The sequence below is a fragment of the Lemur catta genome, chromosome 6 (assembly GCF_020740605.2).
Source record: "Lemur catta isolate mLemCat1 chromosome 6, mLemCat1.pri, whole genome shotgun sequence".
Taxonomy (NCBI): Eukaryota; Metazoa; Chordata; class Mammalia; order Primates; family Lemuridae; genus Lemur; species Lemur catta.
Window position 1 is genome coordinate 306060 of NC_059133.1, and position 27027 is coordinate 333086.

Genomic DNA, 27027 nt, shown 5'->3' on the forward strand with positions numbered 1-27027 from the left:
CCAAGAGGCAGAAAATAGGAAGTTAGTGACAGGTCCCAAAAAGAAAAGGAGGCAATGTGCTCCAAGCCTCGGAAGGAGGCAAGGCAAGAGGCGGCTCTGGGGCAGAGGGCACCAGCCACGTGGGCAGCCACACGACCAGAGAGGAGGAGTGGAGGTGTGGGTGGCAGACACAGGGCCACAGAGAAGCTGGGAGGAGGGAGGTGCAGCTCCAAGGTAGACCATAAACGATCCTGGATGGCGGTGGCAGCCTGGGGCGGGGCAGAGCGGGGCAGGGAGCCCCCAGGGGGCCGAGGAGCTGCTCATGCCCAGCCTGGGTCTCCGACAGGCACCCGGCTCCCACTTCTAGCACCAGCAGGGATGTAGAAGGCAGCAGCCCTGATGTTTCAGAGACTCTATCTCAGACAGGCAAAGCCAGACCGGATAGAGAGGTGGACGGCCATGGGGCGGGGGTGCCACAGACAGTCAAAGGATGGGACAGGAAGAGGAGCAACGGGGGGCCTTGGAGGGACAAGAGGAAGAACGGGGGTGAGGGGCACGGACAAGGCCCAGAACCCTCCCACACCGCACTGCTCACCGAGCTGCTGCGATGGGCGACTTCTTGGCAGGGTCCAGCAGGCCACCCAGGCCACCAACCGGTTCCTCCCCCAGGGAGCGCGTGTCTTTGTTCAGCTGCTGCAGGCGGGAGCTGAGCTCACTGATCACAGTCGGTTTGTCGTCTTCAGGCCCAGGGAGCCCCCGGCTCTCCACGGGGTCCCCCCACAGCTTGGATCTTCTCTGGAAGAGGTAGCGAGGGCGGGCAGGCCCGGCGGCAGAGGCCAGCCCGGCAGAGGCGGCGTGGTGCTGCTGGGCCATGAGCTCGCTGTCCGAGGACTGCTTCAGCAGCGGGTCCCTGAAGGTCACCGGCCCCTTCCCCAGCGGGGACTTGAGCTTGGGCTTGGGAGGCACTGGTGGCTTCTCGAGTAGAAAAGTGTGTCCGTCGGCGAAGGAGGTGTGGGTGTCGGTGAGCTCCCCGCTCTCGGAGCTCAGGGTGGACATGCTGGACACCGTGGAGATGGTACTTGTGGTCTCCAGGTGGGGGTCGCTGGAGCTGCGTGTGTCGATTTCCTCCACCCCGGAGTCGGCGGCAGACTCCGGGGCAGGGGGTGGCTCACTGCTGGGCTTCCCTGAGGCCGGGCTGGGCACCGTGGTGGGTGAGGGGCCCGGGCCGGTGAGTGGGGTGGCCAGCAGGATCCCGTTGGCAAACTCTTCAGGGGGCGGCACCAGCCCGATGCGGGCCAGCTCCTCCCTGGTCTCCTCATCACTGGAGGACAGCTGGGCGGGTGGCAGGTTCACAGCGAACACCAGCTCTGGCTCTTCCTCCGAGCTGCCCTGGCCCGGCCCGGTGTCTGCCGGGGCGCTGCCGGGGGGCTGGGCCCGGGGGCTGGGCAGGGGCTCTGCCACGGCCGCTGGCTGCATGGGGGCTGGGGCCAGCTCCGGGGTGCCCGGCCGCTCCTCTTCCGCCCCCAGCCGGCTGGGCTCCTGCCCGTTGCTGGTGGCATGCACAACAATGAGGCCAGCTGGCCGCTGCAGGGACGTGTCCAGGACGCTGAGGATCATGGACTTCTTGTCCTCGGGTGACTTCCGCTCCTCCCGGGGAGCCTTCTCTGCCTCCCTGCGAGCAGGCACAGGAATCCAGGCCGGGCTCCGGGGGGAGAAGGCTGGGGAGGCCAGGGCCCCTCGCTCTGAGTCCCGGGCCTGTACATCCACAAACAGGGGTCCGGGGCGGTCCGCATCAGGGCTGTGCACAGGTGTGGGGGACCGGGAGGGCGTCTGGGAGGCCAGAGCTCGCTCGCGGGCAGCCAGGGCAAGGGCCAGGGGCGAGCTGGGGTCCAGGGGTTTGCCGGTGAGTGGGTGGATGAAGGTGGAGCCCGAGGGCCCGAGGCTGGGGCCGCTGACCAACGGCTTCAGAGCAGAGACGGGGGAGGGTAGCAGCAGATCGCGTCCGGCGGCGGGGCCGGTGCCCAGGAGGCGCTCGTCGATGGAGCGGGAGGGCTGCAGGGACGGCAGGTCCGCGCTGGGGGGGCTGCTCTCGATGGCGCCCACAGACAGGAACACGGTGGAGCGGCGCCGCTCCTCCAGCCGCCGGTCCTTGGCGGGGCCTGGACCCCCAAAGGCAAGCCCGGGGCCATCCCCTGCGCCGTAGTCGAGGCCCCCCGGGCGGGGGCCGCGGTGCGTCGGGGAGGGCTCGCGGGCGAAGCTGCCGCCCACCGGGCCGGGACTACCCACAGCCAGGGCCGCGCGCTCCTGCGCGTCCTCCACCTGCAGCTGCTTCACCAGCGGGCTCTTGCGGCGCTGCGGCTTGGACGGTGCGAAGAGGCTGGCGCTGAAGGCGCCCAGGTTGGCGTAGGGGCTGTCGGGGCCCGGCGGCCGGGGCCGTCGCTTGGGTCGTTCCGGCGGGGTGGCTGCGGGCGGGGGCCGAGGGACGTCGCCGGACTCGGGCGCCGAGTCCTGCAGGATGATCATGGAGCGCGCGCGCTTCTGCCGCTCGGGGTAGGGCAGCGGGCCAAGGGGCACGCCCGGCTCGTACAGGCCGGCGGCCCCCGCGCCCAGGCGCGCCTCCAGGCCCGGCTTGAAGCTGGAGCGCACCGTGTCGTAGGCGCGGCCCGGCGGGGGCGGCGGCGAGAAGGCCGGGGGCGGCCCCGAGTCGAAGTAGTAGGGCGCGGGCGGGGGTGGCGGCGCGGTCTGCGGCGGGGGCGGGATGCCACGGCCCTCGCGCACCGTGTCCTGCATCGAAGAGCTCCGCGGAAAGCGCCCTTCCAGCAGAGACGCCAGCTTCTCGTCCTCCCCTGCGGACGGAAGGTGCCGGTGAGACGCGGGCGGCTGGTGCCTTCAGCGAGGCCCCTCCAGACCCCTGCACCCGCTCCCATAGAGGCCGACTCGAGCCCCCGACACAAGGGCCAGGGCGCTGGCAGAAACCCTGGGGAAGATGGGGACCGGCGGGGCTCGGGGACGGAGGGCAGGGGAGCCCAAAGCAGGTGATCTGAGCAAGACTGGCAAGACTGCAGTCTGGGCTCCTCCCTGGACGCCCAAGCTCTGCGCCTCAGGCACGACGTTGCAAGAGCTCTTGGGAAGAGCACGGAACGTTGAGCCACAGGGTGGAGGCGGCCCCACCAATGGAGCCCTAAGGACCCAAATTCTGACTACCTGGGTGGGGCCTAGACCTGTCCAAGCCCAGGCACGTGCAGCAGGCCCTGACAAGACATCCCAAGAAGGAAGGGGCAGCCCCCCATCCTAGGCAAGCACAGGGGTTCCCAGTGAAGACTGAGCAAGGCCACCTCAGAAACACCAGCAACAAGAAGCAGGTGTCAGGGCGAGGCCCTGGCGGCACCAAGGGTGGGATCAGAAGGCAGAGGGACACTCCCCCAGAGCAGGAGTGATGCACTGTCTGCCGGTGGGGGAAACGGAGCCACGCGCCTGGCAGAGAGCGGACGCGGCTGTGAGCAGTACCCGGTGGAAGAAGCCCCGAGAAGCTCGGCCCAGGGATCCACACGGGTGGGTGACGTAACCGCAGGGGCTGAAATCCGGTAAGGCTGGGTGAGTGGGAAGGAAGAATGGACGGACGGATTAAAATGGAACTGCAGGCTGAGCACCCCGTGCATGTCTCAGCCTTGCCGCCTATGGGCTGCGTGACCCCGAGCCCTGAGCCCGTCTGAGCTACTGCTCTCTCGTGGGCAACACAGGCTTAAAACGAACACCTTTCTACCTGCCTCACCCAGATGTCGTTAGAATCCTGCGCTAGGGCCAGTCAGGGCCCTATTGTCCTGCTGTCCAGCTAGAGTCTGGCAGAGCTGCCTGAGCATCCCTGAGGACACAGTGTGGGCCCCTGTGCTTCAGGTGTGCTCCGTCCGGCTGCAGGTGCTGGACAGCCCAAGCCCAGGGGAGCGGATGAAGGGCTCCACACTGACACACACAGGTCTCTGGTGGGTGCTCCATACCTGGCCTCACTCCGGCCTGGTCGGTGTTTTTATGCGCTCGCTATGATGCAGACTAGACTGCCTGTTCCTGATCACATCCCCCTTCGGCCACCGCGGCGCTGACAAAGGCTCCGAGACTGCACTGCCTGCTCTTTGCTGGGCACAACAGCGCTACAGCCCCAGGCAGAGCAAGGAGGGATGTGTGCACACAGACGTATGCTTGAATTCCAGCTCCACCAGGCACTGACGTTCCTTAACCTCTAGGAACTTCAGTTTCCTCATCTCAAGAGGACTGCCTGCTGATGTCACGGGGCCATTTAAAGTTCACGGTACAGGGAGGAACAGGTGGCGGCATTCTGGGAAGGTGGCCACGGTTATCACCATCATTATTTTTAGGTCTGCCTTCCCCCCGCCCCCCGCTGGACACAATCTGTGCCCAGTTCACGCTGGGTCTCCCCCCGCTGCACTTCTTGTGCAGCATGTGAACACGCACCGAACACCCACAAGCCTGTGCGTTAGATGGAGCTGTGCAGAACACACCTTGAGGATGTAGAAGGCGGGAGTGACGTGTGAAGATGAAAAGGGGGAAATTTAATGCTAATGGCATGCTAAGTTCTGGCTTAGGGTAAAGAAAAGCCACTTGCCTCAGCATAGAATGGGGAATCTGTTCTAATACCATCTGGGGTAGGGGCAGGACCCTTTGGGGCAAAGGTAGACCCTCTTTGCTCAAATAATAGCAGAGCACATTTCTTGAGCACTTACTGGGTGCCAAGCTCTAGATGCAGGATCTACACCCATCAACATCAGCAGCTGCTAGGCATCCCCACATGCCGGGCACAGTACGCAGCCCACTGGCTGAGCCTCAGAGGGGTCCCTGGAGGTCAGTACGAGGTGGCCTCTATGTTTACGGGTCAAAAGGATTGGATCTGAGGTTGCAAGGGTGACATCACGTGCCCGAAGCTACATAGTCAGGACAGGGTAGGAGCCTGGGGTGTCTGACAACTCGACCAACGCTCGTACTGGCAACTGGAGGCACGCGAGGCCAGAGGGAATGAAAGCTGAGCACCTGTCAGCTTGCTGATCAACTGAGCACAGGCGGGCACTGCAGGAACCAGTGAGGGGGAGCTGGCAGTCTCTACCGAGTGGCTCAAGGCCTGCAGGGCAGGCACACAGACCTGGAGCTGCCAGCAGTCAGTCCTGGGACTGGGCAGGGCTGAGGGACAGGCCATCCAGGCAGAGTGAGGGCAGGTAGGGAGCAAGAAGTGCCAGAAGACCTAGGTCAGAGGGAGGTGAGGACAGATGTCCCCAGATGAAGCTGGAGAGGACTGGGGCTGGCACCAGGCCCCTAAGACGATAAGGAGCCTACAGAGGGTCAAGCTGGAGGAATCTGGGGTGGTAACTGCCTTGCAGAAGCCTCCTTTGGCCAGAGGGACAGACAGGGGCAAAGCCAAGGCAGGAGGTTGTGAGGAGAACAAAGCCGTGGTCCAGGTGCAAGATGGTGGGCAGGGCCACGAGGCATGTGAGGAGGTGGCCTACCCCCCACCCCCAATTTGTCGGGTGGAGAGAGGATAAGGAAAGAACCATGGAGAACATGTAGGCCGTAGGCCGGGAGGAGCACCTCTTGGTTCTAAAGTAGCTGCAGTCTCACCAGCCTTCTTCCCTACCCTCCCACCTACAGAAACAACTTTTGGCAGTCCCTGAAGGACCAGGCCACATACCCGTGTGCCCTTTACACACTGGCCTATCGGCAATTCACCCCACTGTGCCCCAGAAACTCCCACTTATCTTGCACATCTAAGCACACACACCCTGACCCCAAGTTTCTGCGATACCCAGGTGCAGCTGGAGCTGTTCCCTCATCAGCTCCTCTTGTACATGTGTCCTGACATCCACCACGTAACTGCTGAGCTGTCTGCAAACATGTCACCTCCCCAGCTGAGCCCCAGATTCAGCCTGGGATTGGCCTAGCGTGAACACCACTGGGCAGGGTCCCGGGGTGGGTGAGGGGTGGGCAGCTGCGTGGCCAAAGGGTGAACTGAAGGTGCCAGGTGGGGCAGCTGTGTGACCTCGGACAGGTCATCTTACCCCTCCGGGCTAGTTTCCTCTTCTATGACATAAAGGTACAAACGGTGCCCCCTCAATGTGGTTATTGTGTCAGACACCGCATCCAACCTGCAGTGAGTGCTGGGCAGGGTTTGCTCTGGGGTGTGACAGGTGGGGACATGGTGGGTGTCTGTGGATGACGGACAGACACGCTAGCCTGAGAAATCACTGCCTCCGGCGGGTTGGGGCAGTGGGGGCAGAACAGGTGCCGCCTGAGCAAAGAGGGAAACACCAGGCAGTGCTGTCCTAAAGCCCCGAGGAGGAGAGTGTCACAGAGGGGCAGCGAAGGAACCGAAAGCCAGCTGAGGTCAGGAAGAGGAGGGGTCTGCGACACTGAGAATGTCCTGGAGGCCGTCGGTGACCCTGGTAGGAGCAGTTTCACTCTTGGATACAGAGAGAGCACGTCTGCTGCAGGCTGGGGCAGGTGGGAGGCGGGAGGCGGCGAGCGGAGCTGAGTTTTGTGGGAAAGTGGCTGCGAAGGGAGAGAGGGCAGCACCCGGAGGGGAGGGGCAGGCAGGTGGGGGGCTAGGTGTAGGCTCAGAAGCTTGACATGCAGGAGGAGAAGCGGACCTGGGGACAGGGACACGAGGGCGCGTGAGGCGGACGCCTACTGGAGGGGAGTGGGGGATGGGTGGGTGCAATCTCCAGCCTGTACCTCTAGGTTGGGGGAAGGTAGGACCCCATGTATGTCCACAAACAAATGAGATCCTGGGCTGGGGCCAGGGAGAGGCGGGACTTGGAAACTGGGAACCCCAGTTAGAGGCAGGGAGAGGCAGCATCCTCTAAACCCAAATCCACCCGCCAGCCCCAGCCCCATTCCGCCCGGCAGCCCAGCCGTACCTACAGACTTGGTCCGTGGAATCCCCTTCCGCAAGGAGCCCGGCAGCTTCTCTGGGCCCGCGAGGCCCTGGCGCTCAAACAATGACTGTGGGGGTCAGGGAGGGGGACATGGAGGTTCCAGGGCACTGGGGACCCCAGTCCTCCTCCTAGGCCAGAGCCCAGTCCCCCCATGCACTCGCTCCAACGGCGCTGGTGCCGTGGCCCCAGACCAGGAATCAGACCGGGCCCTGGCCGGGGGAGCAGGGGATGCCGCGCCCTGGGGCCCGGGCAAGTGGGCCGTGTAGACGGTGGACAGCACAGGTGTTGGGCAGGGTGGGTGCAGACCCTGGGTGTGGGCTGGAGGAGGCTGGGGAGCAGCACAGAAGGCACGGGCTGGGACAGTGGTCAGGGGACAGGGTGTCTAGGGGGTCCCAGGCGTGATACAGGCATGGCCTGGGGCCCCGCAAGCCACAGCCACAGGAGTGACAGCCCAGCAAGTGCTAGACTGTGGCCCTTCTGGGGGCTGCCACTGCCTTCGGCGTCTCTGAGAGGCCTTGGCGCTTCACCCACCTCCGGAGAAGGGGTCCAAATGACCGCAGTAAGGAGGGGACGTGACACTCTGAACCCCACACCCGAGTGTCCCGGCGCTCCCAGCTGCCCGCGCCGGCTTACGCTAATCTCGGCGGGCGTGATCCTCCGACTGGTGGGCCGCTGTTTGACGGTGGCTGCTCTGGAGTCCGCGTCCGCGATGTCCGGCCTCAGCGCTGGCTCTGCAGCCGCCGCCAGGATCTCATCCAGCTTCTCTGCACAGCCAGGGAGACCCTCTCAGCCACCTGCACCCACCCGCAGCCGCCCTGCCACGTCCTCCCGGGCCTGTCCCCGCCGTGGTGCGCACGGGCCTCTCACGCCAGGTAACCCCACGGCCCCCACTCGAGGAAAGGGAAAAGACCAGGGCGGGGACAGACCGTTTGGAGCCCAGCCTTCCTGAATTCCTCACCATTTCCCTTTGTCCTGTCCCGTTCTGAGCACACGGCACGTAGCTCTTGGCTAGCCCCACCGCCGCGGTAGAAGGGACGCTGTTTATGGTGGGGTCACAGCCCTAGGACAGACCCTGATGGACAAGCAGGTGTCCAGGAAAGATGTCTGAACGGGTGCGTATCGGTAGTGAGTGAGTCCGTCAACAGATGGACGGGGGACACTTTCTGAAAACAGTTTGCTGCCCCAGGCTCGGGGCCTGAAACACCCGTCTGACGCAGAACCGGCAGAGCCCTGCCCAGGCGGGCGGTGCCAGGGCAGAGGAGGAAGTGGGGGGACCGTGTGGGAGGCCCCTCCTCGCTGACAGGCTCCTGCCAGCCCCTCAGGAAGCAGCTGGGGCCAGAGAAGGGGAGAGGGGCGAGGAAGGCGAGGAAGACACAGCCGGGCTCACGCCTGCACACGGCCCTCGCGGGAGGGGGTGCCAGGCAGGCCGCGGCAGCAGTCTTTTCAAATCTATTACCAAAGAAGAGCTTTTTCTTGTTCACTTGTTTTTATTAAAGTAAAATTAAAGTCTTAAAAAGTGGTACTTTTTATCAAAGTGATTTGGAAACTGTGTTCAACTAACGTGTACCTGAGGACCGTCAGAGCTCTGGCGGGACGGCTCCCCGGGGGTCAGCGGATCTCACCCAGGGTCTGCCCAGCTCTATCCTGACGGCCTGCCAGGCTGGCATGGGGGGGGCCGGGCAGCACCTGTGTCCCCCAGCTGCTCCGCCAGCCCCTCGCTCAGCAGCCCCACCACACCACGGACCTGTCCCGGCTCTCCGGGGCCGTGGGGACTCCCGCGGACCACGTGTCTGGTCACACGCGCCCTGGCATCTTTTCACACCCAAAGCGCCCATGTTGGAGAACCTCGGGGGGCAGCCTGGACACCTCCTGCTCCTTCCAGCCCCACCTGTGGCTGCGCACAGCACCTGTCCTCCCTCTGCTTAGCAACTGCTGTGGGCAAGGAAGAGGACGTCCTGACACTGCCCAGCCCAGACCAGCCCTGGCCTGTACACCGCCTGTCCTGACTTCACCTCTCTTTGACTGAGTGTTCTCATCTGATAAAACAGGCATAAAAACAGCACCTGCTTTGCATGTCTCGAGTGGGAATTAGCACACAAGAAGGGCCTACGCTGAGCGCAGGCTCACACGAATCCCCTGTCTGTGTGCCTTGTCTCCCCAAAGGCTTGTGGGCCCCCCAGAGGAGACAGCCGGTATGTTCTCTGTGTTCCGCCAGGGCCCAGCCCGTGCCCTGAACCATGCAGAAGTTCAGCAGCAAAACACGCTGCGACACAGAACGGCCGGGCCCGCCGAGGGGCCCAGCACACCGGCGACACGGCCGGGTGTGGACCAGGGGCTGCTGCTGGCGTAACAAAGTGAACAGTTTCCTTTCAGAAGCTGAAACCATCGTCACCACGGTTTGCTCAGTTCTTGGTGATTTCCAGAGCGTGCATGGCTACTCGGATCCCTCTCTCATCCCACAACTGCACGAAGACCCGGTATCTACTGCTTTTGACCCTGGAGCAGACTGGAGCTCACAGGGAGAAACTGTCCCAGGTCACAGACCCAGTAAACAAGAGACCAGAGGCAACTATCACACTCTCCAGAAACCGCAGAAGTGAAGACAGGAATGGACGGAAAACTCCGCGGCATACGCCTGGCGTCACCACACAGCACACAAACTGCCACCTGAGCCCCAGGTCCAAGAGACCCGGTCCCAGCCGCCCAAGCAGTGTGGGCGTGAAGTTTAGCAAAGCAACGACTTTGGGTCATATGGCAATGGTGCTGGGGCCAGGCAGGAATTACTTCCGGAGGAAAAGAATCAAGAATTCTGCAAATAACAAGCTGATGACATTGACAAAGCACCCCCCCCAACCCCGCCATTAGAAAATATATTCCTAAATAGATTATTTTAGATACTTAAAAAAAGGAAATGAAGCGACAAGGAGCCAGGTGGGCGGCCCCCTCGCAGCAGCCTCACGCAGGGGCCTGGCGCTGTGTGGTCAGGGCCACAGCCCCGCACCCGGGAGCCCCACTCGTGAGCGGGAGGGCGGAACCAGAACACTCCAGAAATAGCTTGAGTCTGCCCCAAAGGCATGGAGAAAAGGTCCCTGAAGGAGCAGCGTGTTTTTAGTACCTGGAAAGACACTGGGAAGCCCTTCACCTGGGTGGGGGCAAGGGGCAGCGGAGCCTTCACAGGGCGAAGGAGGGCAGGGAATGCGGGTCGGGCAGGAGACAGCTGGGCCCAGGGCCAGCGGAGGTGTCCCCAGCCCAGGGAAGGCCCCGCAGATCCGGAGTAAGAGACAGTGGGTGCCAGGCACACCATCGATGAGTGAAGACACACACCTGGGGCCACAAAGCCACCGCGGGCTTTTTCCTCTGGGCCCTGACTCCCATCACCCTCGAGCAAAGGCGACCAGAGGCCCCAGGACCTCACCAGATGGGGACCTCAGTGCCCAGGCCTGGTGACTCTGTCCCCACCCACACACAGCGTCCCCAGCAGCCAGGCTGTACGTCCAGGACATACCGGGAGAGGCCTCGAGGGACACGGGGTGGGGGGCACCCGGGCAGTGAGTGGGAGGGTGATGTTGGCAGCCGGGGGACACTCCCCCTGCCGTGCTGTGGGATGCAGACCCTGCAGCGCTGGGCCTGGCCCTGCAACCAGCCAGCATGCGGAAGGAGTGGCGCCCACAACCCAAGCATGGGCCCTGAGGGCTCAGGCAGAGAGAAGCCGTGGAGGCCAGGGCTGAACACCTCCACGTGGCCCAGCTCCCCTGCGCCCTCGAGCACCGCCCCCCACTCTGGGCCAGGGCACATGCAGCGGCCGCCACGGGGGGCTCCCGGCTCCTCCCCCCAGCTGCCTCTGTGGCCCTCAGCCCTTCGCCCACCTGAGCCCCGGGCCATGCTGGGTCTCCCCTCCACACCCCAGACGGCCACACCCCGGGAACGTTCCGTCCGTCTTCCTCGCATGCCCCCACCAGATCCCCAGGGAAAAGCCAAACAGGGGGGTGCAGCCCGGGCTTCCAGACCACCCCGACGTGAGCTGGAGCCTCCTCACACACCAGCAGGGACACACCCAGACAGGGGTCAGGCAAAGCCGGGGCCCTGGGGACGCAGGCAGATGACTCACCCCCTTTTCTTCTCCGAATGGAGGCTTGGAATCAAGAAACAGAGCACAGGGGGTGAGAGGCAGCTTCACCCCTCGGCACGGGCCGCGCTCCCCCACTCCCGTCCCGGCCCCGCCCTCCACCCCCACCTCCCAGCAGCCGGGACCTCCCGTCTACCCCCAGCCGGGACCTCCCGTCTACCCCCAGCAGGGACCTCCCGTCTACCCCCAGCCGGGACCTCCCGTCTACCCCAGCCGGGACCTCTTCAGCAGACCAGGCGAGGCCGGTCTGTCCAAACGCAGGGCGGGGGGTACACGGCTTAAAATTCAAGGAGGACACAGCCACGAGCTGGAACACTCGTGTGTGCACACACACACATGGACACGCACACGTGGGGGCACGCACGACTACATCACACTTGGTTCTGTCGACCGTTTGTTCAGAAAAAAGGCAAAACCCCGTGAAAACCAACTTTGGCGGCCACTGACAGCCGACGCGGCCGCCTGTGTAAAGTAGGTTTTAAACAAAGGCAGGACAAGTATGTCTGGCAGAGAAGCCTCTTCCGGAATGAGGCCACTCACAGGGACGCTGGGTGTGGACCTACCCTGAGGTTTTCATCACAAAAGGAAAAGGGACCCAGAAATTACAGGGAAGTCCACGTTTCTCACAGGAAAGCGAACGAACAGGAGGGGCTTGGACCTGCCAGCAGCTCCCTGGCCGGGTCTCCACGGACCTCGGGCCCCGGCACACGCCGGGCTCAGGCCGAGCAGATGTGCGTGTGCTGACTGACCGTGAGACACCCCTAACGCTGAAGAGAACAGGGCACTCGCCTCTCACCTTCCTCCCACCACCCGTCCCAGGAGGAGGGTCCGAACCCAACCCCTCCATTTCCTGGGCACCAGCCTTTGCGCACCCCACTCCCTTGCAGGCTGGCCTTTCTCTCCTCCTCCCGCAGGGCCTGTGTCCCGTGTCCTCTGTGCAGCAAGCAGCCACCTGGCAGGAGCCTCTACCCTTACCACCTGCCTTCCCTGTCACCTCACACGTCCTCTGCTTTCCAGGGTTAGTTTGTCTTCTCGATAGACTACGGACCCTAAAAGGGCCTACCAGCTGTTGACAGCGACTGGCAGGACTGATGTTGGTGACGCTGGCAATGACCCAGGGCTCATTTTTTTTTTGAGGCAGGTCTCACTGTGTTGCCCAGGCTAGAGTGCCGTGGCACAAGCACAGCTCACTGCAGCCTCCAGCTGCCAGGCTCAAGCGAGCCTCCTGGTTCAGCCTCCCAAGTAGCTGGGACTACAGGCGTGCGCCACCACACCTGGCTAATTTTCACGGTGTTTTGTTAGAGATGGGGTCTCATTATGTTGCTTAGGCTGGTCTCAAACTCATGGCCTCAAGTGATTTTCCACCTCAGCCTCCCCAAGTGTTGGGATTACAGGTGTGAGCCACCGTGCCCAGCCAAATCTCTGTCTTTTAAAGGCAAAAACACTGGATTGTGGGATGGTCCCTCAGGTCCCTGGGGAAACCCTAGTGCTGGCACGGCCTCGTCACATCAGCCATTTTCTGGGGGGACGGGTCAGGAGGTCAGCAAATGGGCTGGCTTCCCAGGACGGCTGTCCTCTGGGGACAAGGTGGCTTCCCGAGCTCTCGGGCGCCCAGGCCCCTCTCTGAACAGAGCAACATGAAGAGCCTGGTCCAGCTTCAACTGAAGCCATGACCCCAAGAGTGAGGGCAGAGGCTCCTAGCTAAGCTGTCCTTTCATCCTCCCAAGACTCTGCTCAGGAAAAAGCCTGGAAACTTATGCTGGCCCGAAGCTGTAAGTGAATTGCTGTGGAAGACAAAGGTCTTCCAGCAACCCCAGCAACCCCTGTTCTGAGGCTTGATGTAGCAGAGGAGAGAGGAAGAGGAGCTTCTTCCACTGACTGGTTTCTACAGATAGAAAGGTCCAGAGAACAGAAGGCAGTCCTACTTCTACAGGGCAGAGTCCCAGGGTCCCAGGATTATAGATCTCATACTGCCCCGAAGCCTCTCTGTGCAGAATAGGAGGGGCCCTTCTGCACATGCAGCTGAACACGGCTACATGACAGCCCTTGGCAGGAGGCTTAGCCTGGTGTCCAGCCAGACCCAGCTGCCTGCCGATATTGGCTTTTAATCAGTTTGGATCATCAATCATTGTGACAGGTCAGCCACTTGTGACTGACCTTGGACCCTCATGACCCTGTGGCCAGAAGTCTGCTAGCTTCTCTGCCTCATTCTGGAATGAACAGGATTAGCTGGGTACAGAATTGTAGGTGGAAAGTCATTTTGGGCCGGGCGCGGTGGCTCACGCCTGTAATCCCAGCACTCTGGGAGGCCGAGGCTGGAGGATCGCTCGAGGTCAGGAGTTCGAGACCAGCCTGAGCAAGAGCGAGACCCTGTCTCTACTAAAAATAGAAAGAAATGATCTGGACAGCTAAAAATATATACAGAAAAAAAATTATCCGGGCATGGTGGCGCATGACTGTAGTCCCAGCTACTCAGGAGGCTGAGACAGAAGGATCGCTTAAGCCCAGGAGTTTGAGGTTGCTGTGAGCTTGATGCCACAGCACTCTAGCCCGGGCAATAGAGCAAGATCTGTCTCAAAAAAAAAAAAAAAAGAAAAAGAAAAGAAAGAAAGGCATTTTGACTTAAGACTTTGAAGCTATTGTTCCATCGTCAGCTGCCATCTACTATTGCTGATGAGAAGTCTGTTGTCAGTCCAGCCATCATTCCTTTCTAAGGCATCTAGCAGCTTCTCTCTCTCTCTCTCCCTCTCTCTGGCAGTTTTTAAGATTTTTCTGCTTGTCCGCTGTGTTCTACAATTTTACTATGATAGATCTAGATCTAGATTTATTTTTATTTCCTTGCTTAGAACTTATACTTCTTCAAACTGAAGGCGCATGTCTTTGGTGCACCTTTGCAAAATTCTTAGCCATTTATTCTTCAAATATTGCCTCTTCTCCATTCTTGTTATTATTTCCTCCCCCTGGGACTCACATTACGTAAATGCTGGGATTTTCTCACTAGTCTTTAGTATCTCTTACCTGCTATTCAATATTTTGCATCTACTTATCTTTCTATGTTGTTTTCTGGGTAATCATCTCAGATTTATCTGAGATGGATCAAGCCATGGACTTCTTTTTTATCATAGTGACTATAACACTTCTTTGGGGGTCTTTTTGAAATGTGCTTATTCTTTTGTTGTTGTTGTTCTGTCCTGTTCCTTCATTAAGCATTCTGTTAGTTCTCTTAAACTCTGTAATAATTTAAACATTTTATTGTCTCTTTCATATTCTTCTATGATTTTGAGTTCTTTTGATGCTTATTCCAGCTCTTAGGCTTGGTTCTAACCTTTCTGCTTCTCACAAGTCCACAGCCATGTCTTCCAGCTTTGTGGGGGCATCAAAACCCCAACCTCTTGCCCTTGAGACCTATATTATGGGCTATGGGAGCATCAGCCTCCTCCACATCCCTGGTTTTCCTTTCTCTCTTCATTTTTGAGACCTGGGATTCCTCTTCCTTTGTTTTAAATTGTCTCTGTGTATTTTTGTTTTGTTTTGTTTTATTTGGAATACTTACAGTGAAGAAAATTCTGACCAGTCTATGTTGGTAGCTATTTTCCACAGGGAACTACACTGCATCTGCTTGGTATGCGGCAGCTCAGCCTGTGGCCAGGACAGGGTCGGAGCTCAGACCGTAAGTAAGGTCAGGGATAATTCTGGGGACCAGGGTAAGGGTTTCTTCTATGGCTAGGGTAGAATCAAGACTGAAGCCAGGGCTGGGGCTCAGCCTAGAGCCAGAATCAAGGCCTTTCCCATGGCCAGGACTTGGTCAGGGCTCGGCTTAGGACCAAAGTCAGGGTTCCTTCCATGACTAGAGCCACAGTAAATTCTGGGGCTAGGATTGGCCTCAGACGACAGAAGGAAAGAGCATGTCGACTGTCACAGACATTAGGATGTGCCCATGCTGAGGCTGTTGATGGTTGGGACACACTTACAACAAGGCTGTTAATGGTCCCATGTATTAGCACATGCCTACAATGAGGATAATGGTCACATGTACCGGGACATACCCACGCAGAGGCTATTAACTGTCACATGTCAGGTCATGGTCAAGTGCATCTGCACATGCCCACAATGAGGCTCTTAGTGGTCAACCTGGGACTGTGCCCACAATGTGCCCCATCGAAGCCCAACACACTCTTGCTCACCTCCTGTAGTTCACGGGGCCCTGTCCCAACAGGCTGCCACTAGTGCTCACAACAGCCCTGTGGGGCAGCAGGCCAACTTGACCGATGCGTGAACACGCACCAAGAGGGTAAAATAAACACACAGACGACGTTGCCAGCACCGGGCAGAGCCACAGGCAGACCCTGGGTCACTTCACTACTGCTCTTTCCCACTTGGATGGAACGCAGGAATAAAGTCAGAGCAGAGACGTGGAGAACCAGAGGCAGCACACGCACACCCATGCACACTCGTGCAAACACCCCAGTGGGCCAGACCCTGCTCCCCAGCCATCTGTCCTGGCCATCCCACTGTCTGTCTCCAGTTCCTCAGCCATCACCCTTTCCACGTCCACTGCCCGCCTTACCCCACAGGTCCCAAACTTCCCAGTGCTCCAGCCCCCATCCCTTGACCTCTGACCTGCACATTTGCCCATCTGCCCTTCCCCACCTCGGTCTCTGCCTGGCTTCAGGCCCAGCTCGGTCCCCTGTCCTCCCACTGCTCTGTCCACTCTATGCTGGGTGGTCTACCCGCTGTCCACCTCCCACTGCCGCCCCCAATGCTCACCGAGTTCCTCAAGCTCAGCTGTCATGGACTTGGAGCGCAGTGTCAGTGTGGTGCTGGGGGCCCTCTTGGGGGGCGGCGGGGCTGCAAAGAAGAGGGAGGCCTTGGACCTCCTGTCCAGCAGCAGGCGGCGCGGTGTGGCCAGGTGCAGGTGCCACTTGCGCTCCACCGCCTGGATCTCCTCGTACTCCCGCGAGGACGAGTCGCACTGGGCCAAGATCTTGTTCAGGCTGCGGCTGGACGCAAACTTCTTCATGGCGCTAGGAGCTCAGGGAGTACTGGGGGCCGGGGCGGTCGGGGCCCCGGGGCTCTCAGGACCCCCCAGAGCCAGAGCCTCAGGCAACGGTCAAGGGTGCTGGCGGGGGTCGCGGTGCTGGCTGGCTCTGGCCTGAGTGCCCACCCTGCAGGCTCCAAGGGCCAAGCGAGGGGGCACCAGAGCCATGGGGTGGGGGCTGGGAGGGGTCTCCTGGCAGGCCAGGCTCTGCTGCTTCCGGGCTGCCCCCAGGCCCGGGTGGCCACTGCCCCTTGGGGGACCAGGGTGTGGTCAGCCAAGCCACAGGCCTGGGCCGGGCCGCTGGCAAGCCTCCTGGGCCCAGGCTGTGCCGCGGCGTCGCGGGGAGAAGACGCTTTTCCTCTTCCCTCAGGTGCCGCCTCCCCCTTCCCTCCGACAATAAGCAGCACGGCAGCGTCAACCTCACAGTTGCTATGGCAACCCCGGCCTCCAGGCAGCTGCTGGCGGTGTAGGGAAGGAGGGCTCTGCCACGCCAGGGGCTGGGGGAACGCCGGGAAGGAGGGGGCAGGGATCTGAGAAGGGGCAATCTGGGGTCAGGGGTCAGAGGCCCCGGGCCAGGGGACAGGGTTGATGGTCTAACATCAGGGACGGAGAAGGACCCCCAGTCACCTATGAGGGCATTTCAGCTAGGTTCAGGAATCTGATGGCAGCAGTCTGGGATCAGAGGTGGGGAGAGAAATGTGGGCCTGAGGTCAAAGGTCTAGGGCCAGGGGCCAGAGGGGAGAGTCTGGGCACAGAGGCCTGAAGCCTGACCCCTCACCTCTGCGCCGAGCCCCATCCTCTTCTGGCTTCCTTGTCACGGACACAACCTTCATGACAAGGCGGTTGCCACCCTGGCGAATCAGAGCCACCACCTGCTTGTGTCCGACCTTTACCACGTTTACTCCGTTCACCTGGGACAGACAGGCAGCTAGGTGGGGACGCCCCCGGGCGCAGCCCCCTCAGCGTCCGGGGTGGGCACCGTGCTGGGCTGTGCAGCTAGGACAGGCCTCACCTCGATGAGGAAGTCTCCCGTGCGCAGCCCAGCCCTCCAGGCCACGCCTTCCACGTCCACGGACTCAAGATACTGCAGCGCAGGGAAGGCCGGCGTGGGCGTGAACTCCTCGATGGGGGTCTCCGCTGCAGGGGGTTAGGACGGTGCTTCACCAGCCTTGTTCGGGTGGGGGTGGTTCAGCACCGGAACCGATGACTACCGGGGGCAGTGACCGGGGCCAGGGGAGGGCGGCAGGAGGGGCCACGCAGGGCAGCCCAGGGCTCCAGCACGTGTCCCTCTGCTGCGGTCCCCAAGCCCTGGGCCACGACGGACCACTGCCGGCCCGGTCCGTGGCCTATTAGGAACCGGGCCGCACGGCAGGAGGTGAGCGGTGGGCGGGCGAGCGCAGCTTCATCTGTGTTCACAGCCGCTCCCCATCGCTCACATCACCCCCTGATCATCCCGAAACCAGCCCCGGCCCCCTCCGCCCCCAGCTGTGGAAAAACTGACTTCCACGAAACTGGTCCCTGGTGCCAAAAAGGTTGGGGACCACTGTCCCGCTGCAAAACCTCCGACTCACTCCCACGAGAGAGGCCCCCCCCCCTCTGTCAGACACCTGACAGCAGAGACGGTGGGAAACTGTGGAGGGAGAAATTGCTGCCTTGACACTGTCACCACCACAGGACAAGAGCAGGACACGGGGTGCAAAAAGGGGAGGGGCGAGGCCAGGAGGGAGGGCAGAGGGGAGGGGCAGACACCCCGAGCAGCGCCCACCCCCCAGCACCCACCACCCATTACCTTTGGCCCCCCGCAGCACAAAGCCAAAGCCCTCGTGGTCCCGTTTCTGCAGGACAGCCACCTTGTCGTCAATGACATAATCGCTGAGGGAGGAAAGCAGGGACGGGTGAGGCAACCCCACAGGGTCCCATGGACACAGTCCCCCCCGGGGTCACCCCTGGACGGACGGGGACAGTGAAGGACACAGGTGGGCAGGGCACCCTCTCTGTGCCCTCCTCCAACCTGTTTGCGCCTGGCCTCCTGGACCAGCCCTTGGTTCTCCTGTGTGGACATCCCCCCAGTCCCACCTGCATGCCCCAGCCGGTGTCCCTGCCTGTACCTGTGTGACGTGAGGCTGTCATAGGAGCCCACTGTGTAGTGGCGAAAAAGCCGCTTCGTCCGGTCCTCCCGGGTCTCTGAAGGGAGTGTCAGGAGCTGAGGGACAGTCTCGGCCTCCAACTGGCCTGAACTGCCCTCAGCCATGCTGGTCACCAGTCTTCACCCCCGCACACACACCCCTGGCCTGGTTGTGCCCACAGGGAAGTAGGGAACCCCAAATCCTGCAGTCCTGGGTCCAGAGGTCCCAAGGTGACAAGGCTGAGGGCTCAGGCAGGGAATTCCGGCCTCCGGGGGTCAGGGTCCAAGACGGGGCAGCGGCCACAGCTCCTCTCCCTCCTGAGGAGCCGAACACAGGAGGCCAGACAAGGCCAGGGCTGTCCACAGGGAGGTCAGCGAGCCACGGCTGAGAGCAAAGAATGGTGTGTGTGTGTGTGTGTGTGTGTGTGTGTGTGTGTGTGTGTGTGTGTGCGTGGGCGCGCACGTATGACCTGCAGTCATGTGTAAGTGCCCCTATGTGTGTGTGTGCACCCACAGTCTGTGCCAGTGCTGTGCTGGCGCACGTGTGCGTTCTGTGTTCACGCATGTGTACCTCTGTGTGTGCAAGACCCACACTCACGAACACGTGCCCGGCTGTGTGCCCACACACACGGAAGCAGCACCGCATCTGCACCAGATTCCTCACAGCAGCCCCTGATGCTCAGCCTCATGGGGGCCCTCGCCTCAGATCCTGCCTGGGCAGGGCAGGGGGTGCGGGTGTCAGGGGGCTGGGCACCCATCCCCGGCCCCACTGTGTCCCCCAGAACTTTGTCTCCTCCTGTCCTCTTGATCTCAGAGTCCCTCATGGCCACTGTGGCGCTAGCCAGCTGTTTGCCCGCCGCCCCACCCTGCGATCTCCAGAGAGTTTGGTCCACACTCGCAGCCACGACCTCTCTGCAGCCCGAGGGCCCCGACAGCCGCCTGCGGGCCCTGCCCTCCTGGCTCCCGGCACCCCTCACTCCGCTCTTCAGAACCTCCAAGGTGGCACCACCCCTGCCTCGAACTTCGCCCCTCAGCACCTCCCTCCTTTCCTCTTATTGTAGCAGTTCTCGAGGTTCCTCTTTTCCTTCAACAAGTATCTGTTGAGCTCCTACTATGTATCAGGCTCTGTTTGTCTTAGGCTTTGGGAATATAGCAGAGAACAGAACAAAGTCTCTCCCTTGTGGAATTTATAATCTATTCGGGGGAGAGAGAATAAACAGGCAATAAATATACATGTCAAATGCTGGCCAATGCTTAAGAAAAAAGCAAGCAGAATACGGGGTTCAGAGAAAGTTTGCAGTTCTAGGCTGGTCACACGAAGGCCTCGCTGGGAGGGCAGAACTGAGCAAAGGCTGAGGAGAGAAGGGTGCAGCCCGCAGGTATGTGGGTAAAGGGCTTCCCAGCATGGGACAGTCATGGTGAAGCGGTAGCAGGTGTTGGCCTGGGGCATTCAAGGGACCGTCTGGAGCCTGTGCAGCCGGAGTGACAGGCAGGAAATTAGATCAGACAAGGGAACCTATGATTTTTTTTTTTTTTTTTTTTTTTTTGAGACGGGGTCTTGCTTTGTCGCCCAGGCTGGAGTGCAGCGGTGTGATCATAGCTCACTGCAGCCTCCAACTCCTGGGCTCAAGTAATCCTCCTGCCTCAGCCTCCAGAGGAGCTGGCACTACAGGTATGCACCACCACACCTGGCTAATTTTTTAAATATTTTTTAGAGACGCGGTCTTGCTATTGCCCAGGCTGGTCTCGAACTCCTGGGCTCAAGCGATCCTCCCACCTTGGCCTCCCAAAGTGCTAGGATTACAAGCATGAGCCACCATGCCCAGCCAGGGAACCTATGATTTTTAGTGACCTGTTTCCCCCACTACCCCTTGAAGGTAAGGGCCACATATTATGTATCTCTGTGATCCCAGCACCTGACATGTAACAGGGACTCTGCAAGCTGACTGGGAGGGTAATGGGAGGACAGGTGGATCTATGATGGATGGACAGAAGGATGGATCAAAAGGCAAATGGATGGGTGGATGGAGGGAGGGAAGGAGCAACAGGGGGGTGTATGGATGGGTCAAAGGGAAGACAGATACATGCATGGACAGGTGAGTGGATGGGTGGACAGGCTGGGTAGACAGGCAGCTGGGCAGGTGGTAGGTGGATGGACAAACGGATAGACGGAAGAAGGGTTGGCTGGGCATGTCAATGGACGAGTAGCTGGGTGGTGGGATCGGTGAGTGAGTCATAAGCACAGATGGAGCACTGGCTGGATGAAAGGAAGAACTAGTCAAATCGGAAGACACAGATGTCAAGAACAGCATTGGACTGGATTCCAGGTCCCTGCCACTAACTTGTGTGACTCTCAGTAAGTCAACACTCTCCTTATAGAGTAGGGAAACTCACCTTGGAGAGCCCCTAGGTTCCGAGAGCCTAATATTGTGTCATCCCGGCCCCCCAACCACCCCTGCCCCCACCGTCCTGCCAGCCCCACGGCCGGCTCAGGCCACGCCTCACTGCCACTCAGGTGAGGCTCACCCTTCTACATGTCAGCCCACCCACAGAAATGCCCCCAGTGCCTGCCTGCCGAACCCCCAGACTTGCAGTCCATTAGGTGCCTGTTTTTAGATTTTGTTGACCAAATTGTATTTATTGCATAACACGAATTCCTTTTCCAGTTGTATTAATCAGACACACAAAAGCCAGCTGAAGTGAAAACACCCAGCAGTGAAACCTCCCAACGTGACGACCACACGAGAGAGAAAGGGAGGCAGGGCAAAGGGGCCAGCAGAGGGTCCCAGTCGCGCTGGGCCCCGGGGTCCCTGCACAAACCAGCCTCTGGAACACACCCGACTCCGCCCCCCACCCCTGCCCTCCCGGATCCACCCTCTGCCTGCCACGCTCCGTCCACACCCGCTCCGGGGCGCCGTGGGAGGCCTCTCCGCTGGCGGACCCTGGGCACAGCCGGCCTGCTGGGTCGGCACCACCAACACCGCTCAGCCTCCCAGTCCTTCCCCATCTCCTCGCCAGTCCCACAAACAGATTTTTTTTTTCTTTTTGTTTTTTCTTTTGGATCCGAGCCTGTTGGAAGCAGGTTCTTGCTCTTGGGCTGCCCTCTGGCCTCTGGCAGAACTTGGTCCCTGGGTCCCAGAACTCAGGTTCCACCCAGAGCAGCCAGCGGGGCTGCAGCTGAGGTCAGGGGGAGGCTGCTGCTGCTCCCCCACCCCCTCTGCCCACCCGGGGGAGCTCTCCTCCAGGCCACATGCCCGACGGCGGCTGCCCACCTAGGAGCCCAGCCCTCACCCACACTGCTGCCCTGTGACCTCAGCCCTCCCCGTCCGCCCTCCTCCCCACCTGTCTGTTCTGCCCTGCAGGGGCCTCAACCCCGGCCCTCAGTGACCTGCACAGACAGACAGCCACTGCCATTCTCCTGCCCCCACAAACCCGTGCTGGCCCCGACCCCACGCCAGCCCTGCCAGCCCTTACCCGACACGTGTGTTTCATTCACACAGAGCTGCCTGCCTGTCCCTCAGGGCCAGGTGACCCTAGAAATGGACAAACAACTGGCCCCATCTCCCGGAACTGCGGGGAAGAGTTAATGACTTCTTCCACGTAAAAGTGCTAACCCCATGCCTGGCACCCCAGCACCGCTCAGCAAGGGAGGTGCTGACACGAAGCTCTAGAACACTGTGCCAGGCCCTGCAAACACGGGCTCCCTTCGCCCCACCTGCTGGGACCCGGAGAACAACGCCTCTGCCTTGAAGCCCTCTCTGACTCCGTCAGGCCAACCCGGGGAGCCCCTCTGCTCACGCTAACGTCTCTGTTGTAACCGGGCACACCCGCTCCCCTCTAGGCATGAGCCGGACCTCTGTGACCCCAGCTCCCAGCACGGGGCCCAGCATACAGCAACACCTAACAAACATCCGCCACGCTCCAGTTCTGACTCTAGCCCAAACCTCCCTCTCTCCCCCTCGGCTTCAGACTTAGGTCCTAACGCCCCGAGATCCACAGTCCTCAAACCAGAATTCATGAGCCATCACGTGGGGGAGCTCAGGGCCAGCTCCTCCAACAGGTGGGACCCCCCCACTCCTCCCCCTCCCATCCTGTCGGAAGCAGGGCCCAAACCTCTGACATCGTTTCCCACCTGGACCCTGCCCCATGCCTCCCCAGGCAGAGAACAAGGAGGCCTAGTCCCGTCCCCCATCCAAGCCGTCAGGAGAGACGTCAGGGCGGGCTGGGGAACAGCCGAGGGAAGGAGCAAAGACACCGTCCAGCACTGGGTCAGTGTCCACGCTCCTGCCTCCCTGGGCCTCCGCTGAGCTCGGCACAGGGCGGGGGTCCAGGCCACAGGGGTGGGCTCCCCTAGGGAACTCTCACCCCAGGGAGACACAACAACTCTGGGCCCAAGTCCTTCACGTGCACAGGCAGGCACGCACCCTCGATCCAGACACACCAGCGGTGACCAGCAGTGACCACACTCAGGAGAGGTTTCCTGGTCCCACCAGCTCTCCAGGCCTGAAGCAACATTCATGGGTCTGGGAGCCTCCAAAGGACCAGCCACTGCTTGTCACCAGCAGGACCCCTCAGATCCTGACAAGCAGAAGGGTCCTTGGTGGAAGCCCAAGTGGTCAGCAGGGTTGGACCGCGGCCACTCCCCAAGCCCAGGAGCTGCGGCCTTCACCCTCACGTCCGCCCTCCAGGCTGAGGCTGGGGCCCATCCGTCACCTGCTGCCCTCGGGCCATCCCTGCCCGCCACAGTCCCCAGGAGAGCCCCTCCAGGCCCAACTGGCCTCATTTCCTCTTGGCTGGTCCAGGCCTCCCTGCTCTGCCCACTTGGACAATCTGTCCACTTTGGAAAAACGCCTCTTTTCTCACACTGACCTCCTTACTTGTCTGCCAGCCACACCGGAATCGCGCGCTCCGTGCACCTGGTGTTCCTGTGAGCACCGTGCCGGAGGGGCGGTGACAGTGCCTGGGAGTCACGTGTGGGACCACACAGAGGCACGGTCGCGGGTGTGCACCTCCTGTGGGCACGTCACATGTGTCTCCACTGCACACCAGGGTCTGGTTACACGCACCCACGTTCCTAAGTACGTGAAGGGTGTGTGCACTGTGCCTGTTGTGTACACAAGTTTTGTCTACTTTGAGTGTAGGTTTGAGTTTACATCTAGTCTTTCGTCTGTGAACCGACGTGTGGATTTAGCACCAAGAGGGACCAAAAGGAAACTGGAAGGGGTGCTGCCCCCCCAGGAGCCGCCTGGGGGGACGTGGGTCACTCACCATGCCGTGTGTCATACTGTCTCATCTGCACCTCCTCCACGCAGTCGGCCGGGAACCAGCCTGTGCGGCCTTTCACGGTTCCCTCCCAGAAACCGCCCTCCCCAACGCTGAGCACTGGGGGGACAGAAGCCAGACGGGTGGTCGGTGGGGAGCAGAGCAGCTGGGCACCCACCCCCACCCCACCTCAGGCTCAGGTCCTGCCCACCCCTCGCCCTTTCTCTCCTTCCCTTCCCACATTCTCCCGGCTCTTTCCTTGGGAAGATTCTGGGATGCACACAGAGGAGAGAAATGAACAGATGGGCTCGGCACAGGATGGGCATGTGGAGGACAGAGAGCCACGCCAGGCAGAGGGACATGCTCGAGGGGGGACAGGGGCAGGGGCCACACTCCTGCTCCTGCCCCGCAGCTGGCCACTCCCCCCAACCAATCCCCATCTTGGCTGTCACCCACCCAGGGGTCACTGCCAAGACCTCAGGGTCTCCGTGCTGTGGCCACTGGATTAGACCACAGATGCAGCAGGAGGGCTGACCCTCACAGCTCCCACGGACACAGCCACCCCCAGGGGCAGGACCCCCGTGGTCACAGAGACCCCCATCGCCAGAGGAGCCTGCTACGGCACAGGATCCCACAGAACCCAGGAAGCCCCAGTGACAGAAACCTGCATCATACACAAACGCCCACGGAATTGTCACAGATACCCCCACACTGGCGAGGGTCCCCCACGCCACAAGGATTTCCGATGAATTAGTCCAGCGGTGACACAGGAACCCCACAACGCAAGGAAGCTCTGTGATGGGGCAGGGTCCTTCAGAGGACCCCCGGTGACATCGGCCCCCACCATGACACAGAAACACCCCATGACAGGAGAGGAGCCTCTATCGTGACACAGGGAGCCCATAACAACAGAGCACCGGGAGGGACCCGCAAGACAGGGGCCCCGCACGGCAGACATCGCTCCCTGCCAGAGCCCTTCCCAGGGACGCAAGGAGTCCGGTGGCAAACGCACCCCCTGACGACCCAGGGACGCCCCCGTGATAGAAACTCCCCGGACAGCGGCGGCCCCTCGGCGGCCGCGGGGACCCAGGCCACGCACCCCCGTGGCGCCGTGCCCCCCCGGCGCGCCCCCGGCCCCGCCCCCCGCGCCCCTCACCCTTCACGGCCTCGCCGCGGTGCAGCGGGATCTCGCCCTCGCCCTGCGGGCTGTGCGCCTTCACGGCGATGAACTTGCGGCCGGGGACGGCGCTGTAAAGTTTCCGCTTCGGGCCCCGGGGCGGCGGCGCGGGGGGCGCGGGGGGCGCCGGGCCGGGCCCGGGCGCGGGGCCGGGGCCGCCGGGCCCGCTCGGGCTGTAAACGAACACGTAGGTGACGGACGCGATGCCGGGGGGCAGCGGGCACGCGAAGCCGGCGCCCGGGGCCTCCATGGCGCGCGGCCCGGCCCCGCCGCCGGCCTCACCGCAGCCGCCGCCGCAGCGCCCGCCGCCCGCCGCCCGCCGCCCGCCCGCCCGCCGGGGGCCCGGCCCGGGGCCGCTCCATGGGCCGCGCCGCCGCGCCCGGCCCGCTCCCGCCAGCGCACGAGCCGCGCCCGCTCAGGGCTCCGGGGCCGCGGGGCTGCGCTCCTGGGCGCGCCGGGCTCGCTCCATGCCGCGGCCGCTCCGCGCGCCCCGCCTCCTCCGTGGCCGGGCTCCTCCCTCTGCGGGCGGCGGCGGCGGCCGGCCCTGCCTCCCTTCCCGCCCGGGCCCCCCACCGGCGCGGACCCCGCGGGGAGCAGCCGGGAGGGGGACTGCGGCGCGGGGGGGGGGGGGCAGGTCGGGCTGGCGGGGCGGGGGACGGGGTCGGGGCAGCCGGGCCGGGGCTGGCGTGGGGGCTTCGGGCGTCGGGAAAGCCGCCGGGCTTCGCCGGTGAACGGCAGGGAGGGGCGCTCCCAGCGCGTCCCGGGGCCCGGCCTTCCGGACTCGGCCTCGGCCTCCTCACACCCGGACCGCGGCCCTGCGTGCGCCGGGCACCCCGGTCCCCTCCGGGCCTGCGTCCTCTCGTGCTGGACACCTGCCTCTGCGGCCCGTGCCCACTCCGTGCTGACCACCATCGCCAAACCACTGCCCCGACCCGGGCACCGAGCCCGAGGTCTCAGTCCTCCACTTTTGCTCTGCTCAAAAGCCTTCTGTGGCTCCCTAGTACCTAAGCGGCCAGATCCACGTTCTCAGCCAATAGCCAGGCTCTCTGGGACGTGGGAATCCGCTACACTCCAGTCGCAGGGGTGGGAACCTCCCTTTGCCCTCCTCTGGGCTGTTCACACGCTGTCGCCAACACCTAAACGACTCTAACCCTGCCCTGTCGCCCCGATGTTAGATTACTGACGCTCGGCCTCAAACCCTCCCTGCTAGGCCGGCTGTGTGACGCTGGGGCGGGGACTCTGCAGACCACCTTTCTGGGGGGCGGAGACTCTGCAGACCACCTTTCTCGGGGGCCCGGGCTCCATGCCAAGCTCGACCAACAGGGGGCGCCAGAGCGAGCCGCTGCAGCCCCTGACCAAGGCCGCCCAGATACCACCACGTCTCCTCGGACCGAAGGTGACCTCTGCCCCTGAGGCCCTGGCCCTCCTCAGTGCACCAGACTCCCTCGGCTGTCCGTGTCCTTCTGAGACCCAGTGAGGACCCCCACTGTTAGCTGCCACAACCTCTGGCACACTGGGCACCTCATAAATGTAAGGAAGGGGAAAACAGCATTCTGCCGTCCCCATAGCAAGTCTTAGTGTCGTGTCTGCCAAGCACAGGGAGGGACACGCGGCGACCACATGGCTGCAACCTGGGAGCAGCCTTTCTACAAAACTGACACATCCCGGATGAGTTCTTCCAGCCAACAGGCCATCTAACCCTTAGGAAGAGCCATGGGACTGTGCAAAAGCTTTGGGGGAGAATTGAAGTTTGAGGCTAGACAGCCAGCCCTGGGAGTCCCCTCAGTCCAGGCAGAGCCACAGACGGAGAAGACACCACCGAGGTCAGGGCTGCGTGACAGAGTCTACGGTGCAGGAAGAAATGCCCTATCTGAGCTCCTGATGCACCCGGAGCCCTCTGCTGAGGTTAGAACTTAGGCTCAGAAAGTTTGAGAGTCAAGTCTACCTGGGGCCCAGTTAAGCTGATTCTGAGCTCTGTGACTCTGGACAAGTCCTCATCCGACCTGAGCATCTGTAACGTGGTATTAATGAGCATAATGTCATACAACATCAAGGTCACATGAGATAATACACATACACCGCTCAGCCCCATGGCGGGCATGGAGTGACAGGAGTGTAAACGCTAACTGCCACTGTGAAAACTAAGTGCTGTTTATGTAACTCTTTCACTCAATGATGTCTCCCAAACGCCTATGGATCTGGCTCTGGGGAAGCAGGAAAAACAGCTCCTGCCCTCAAGGCACAGGGAGGCTGGTGCCTCAACCAGCAGTCGCCAGCCTATGCTGTGGACCGGGGACCCCGGTGGAGACCCCTCACCTGCCCATGACATGCTGGAAGGCTTCCCAGAGATAACACCTGGGCAGGGGTAGTTACACCTGACTGACA

General features: G+C 61.7%; 1 protein-coding gene across 1 annotated transcript in view; it reads right to left on the reverse strand.

The window, feature by feature from the left end:
- SHANK3 (SH3 and multiple ankyrin repeat domains 3) overlaps positions 1-27027 on the reverse strand; it is a 52124-nt gene that overhangs the window by 10308 nt on the left and 14789 nt on the right. The window contains exons 11-21 of the mRNA XM_045555300.1: positions 24622-24815; positions 23472-23585; positions 18187-18262; positions 17868-17950; positions 17091-17215; positions 16857-16989; positions 15808-15888; positions 11023-11046; positions 7548-7678; positions 6897-6981; positions 575-2825 (exon numbers count right to left, since the gene is read on the reverse strand). Of these exons, the coding sequence (XP_045411256.1) occupies positions 575-2825; positions 6897-6981; positions 7548-7678; positions 11023-11046; positions 15808-15888; positions 16857-16989; positions 17091-17215; positions 17868-17950; positions 18187-18262; positions 23472-23585; positions 24622-24815 (3297 nt within the window). The remainder of the gene's footprint in view (positions 1-574; positions 2826-6896; positions 6982-7547; positions 7679-11022; positions 11047-15807; positions 15889-16856; positions 16990-17090; positions 17216-17867; positions 17951-18186; positions 18263-23471; positions 23586-24621; positions 24816-27027) is intronic.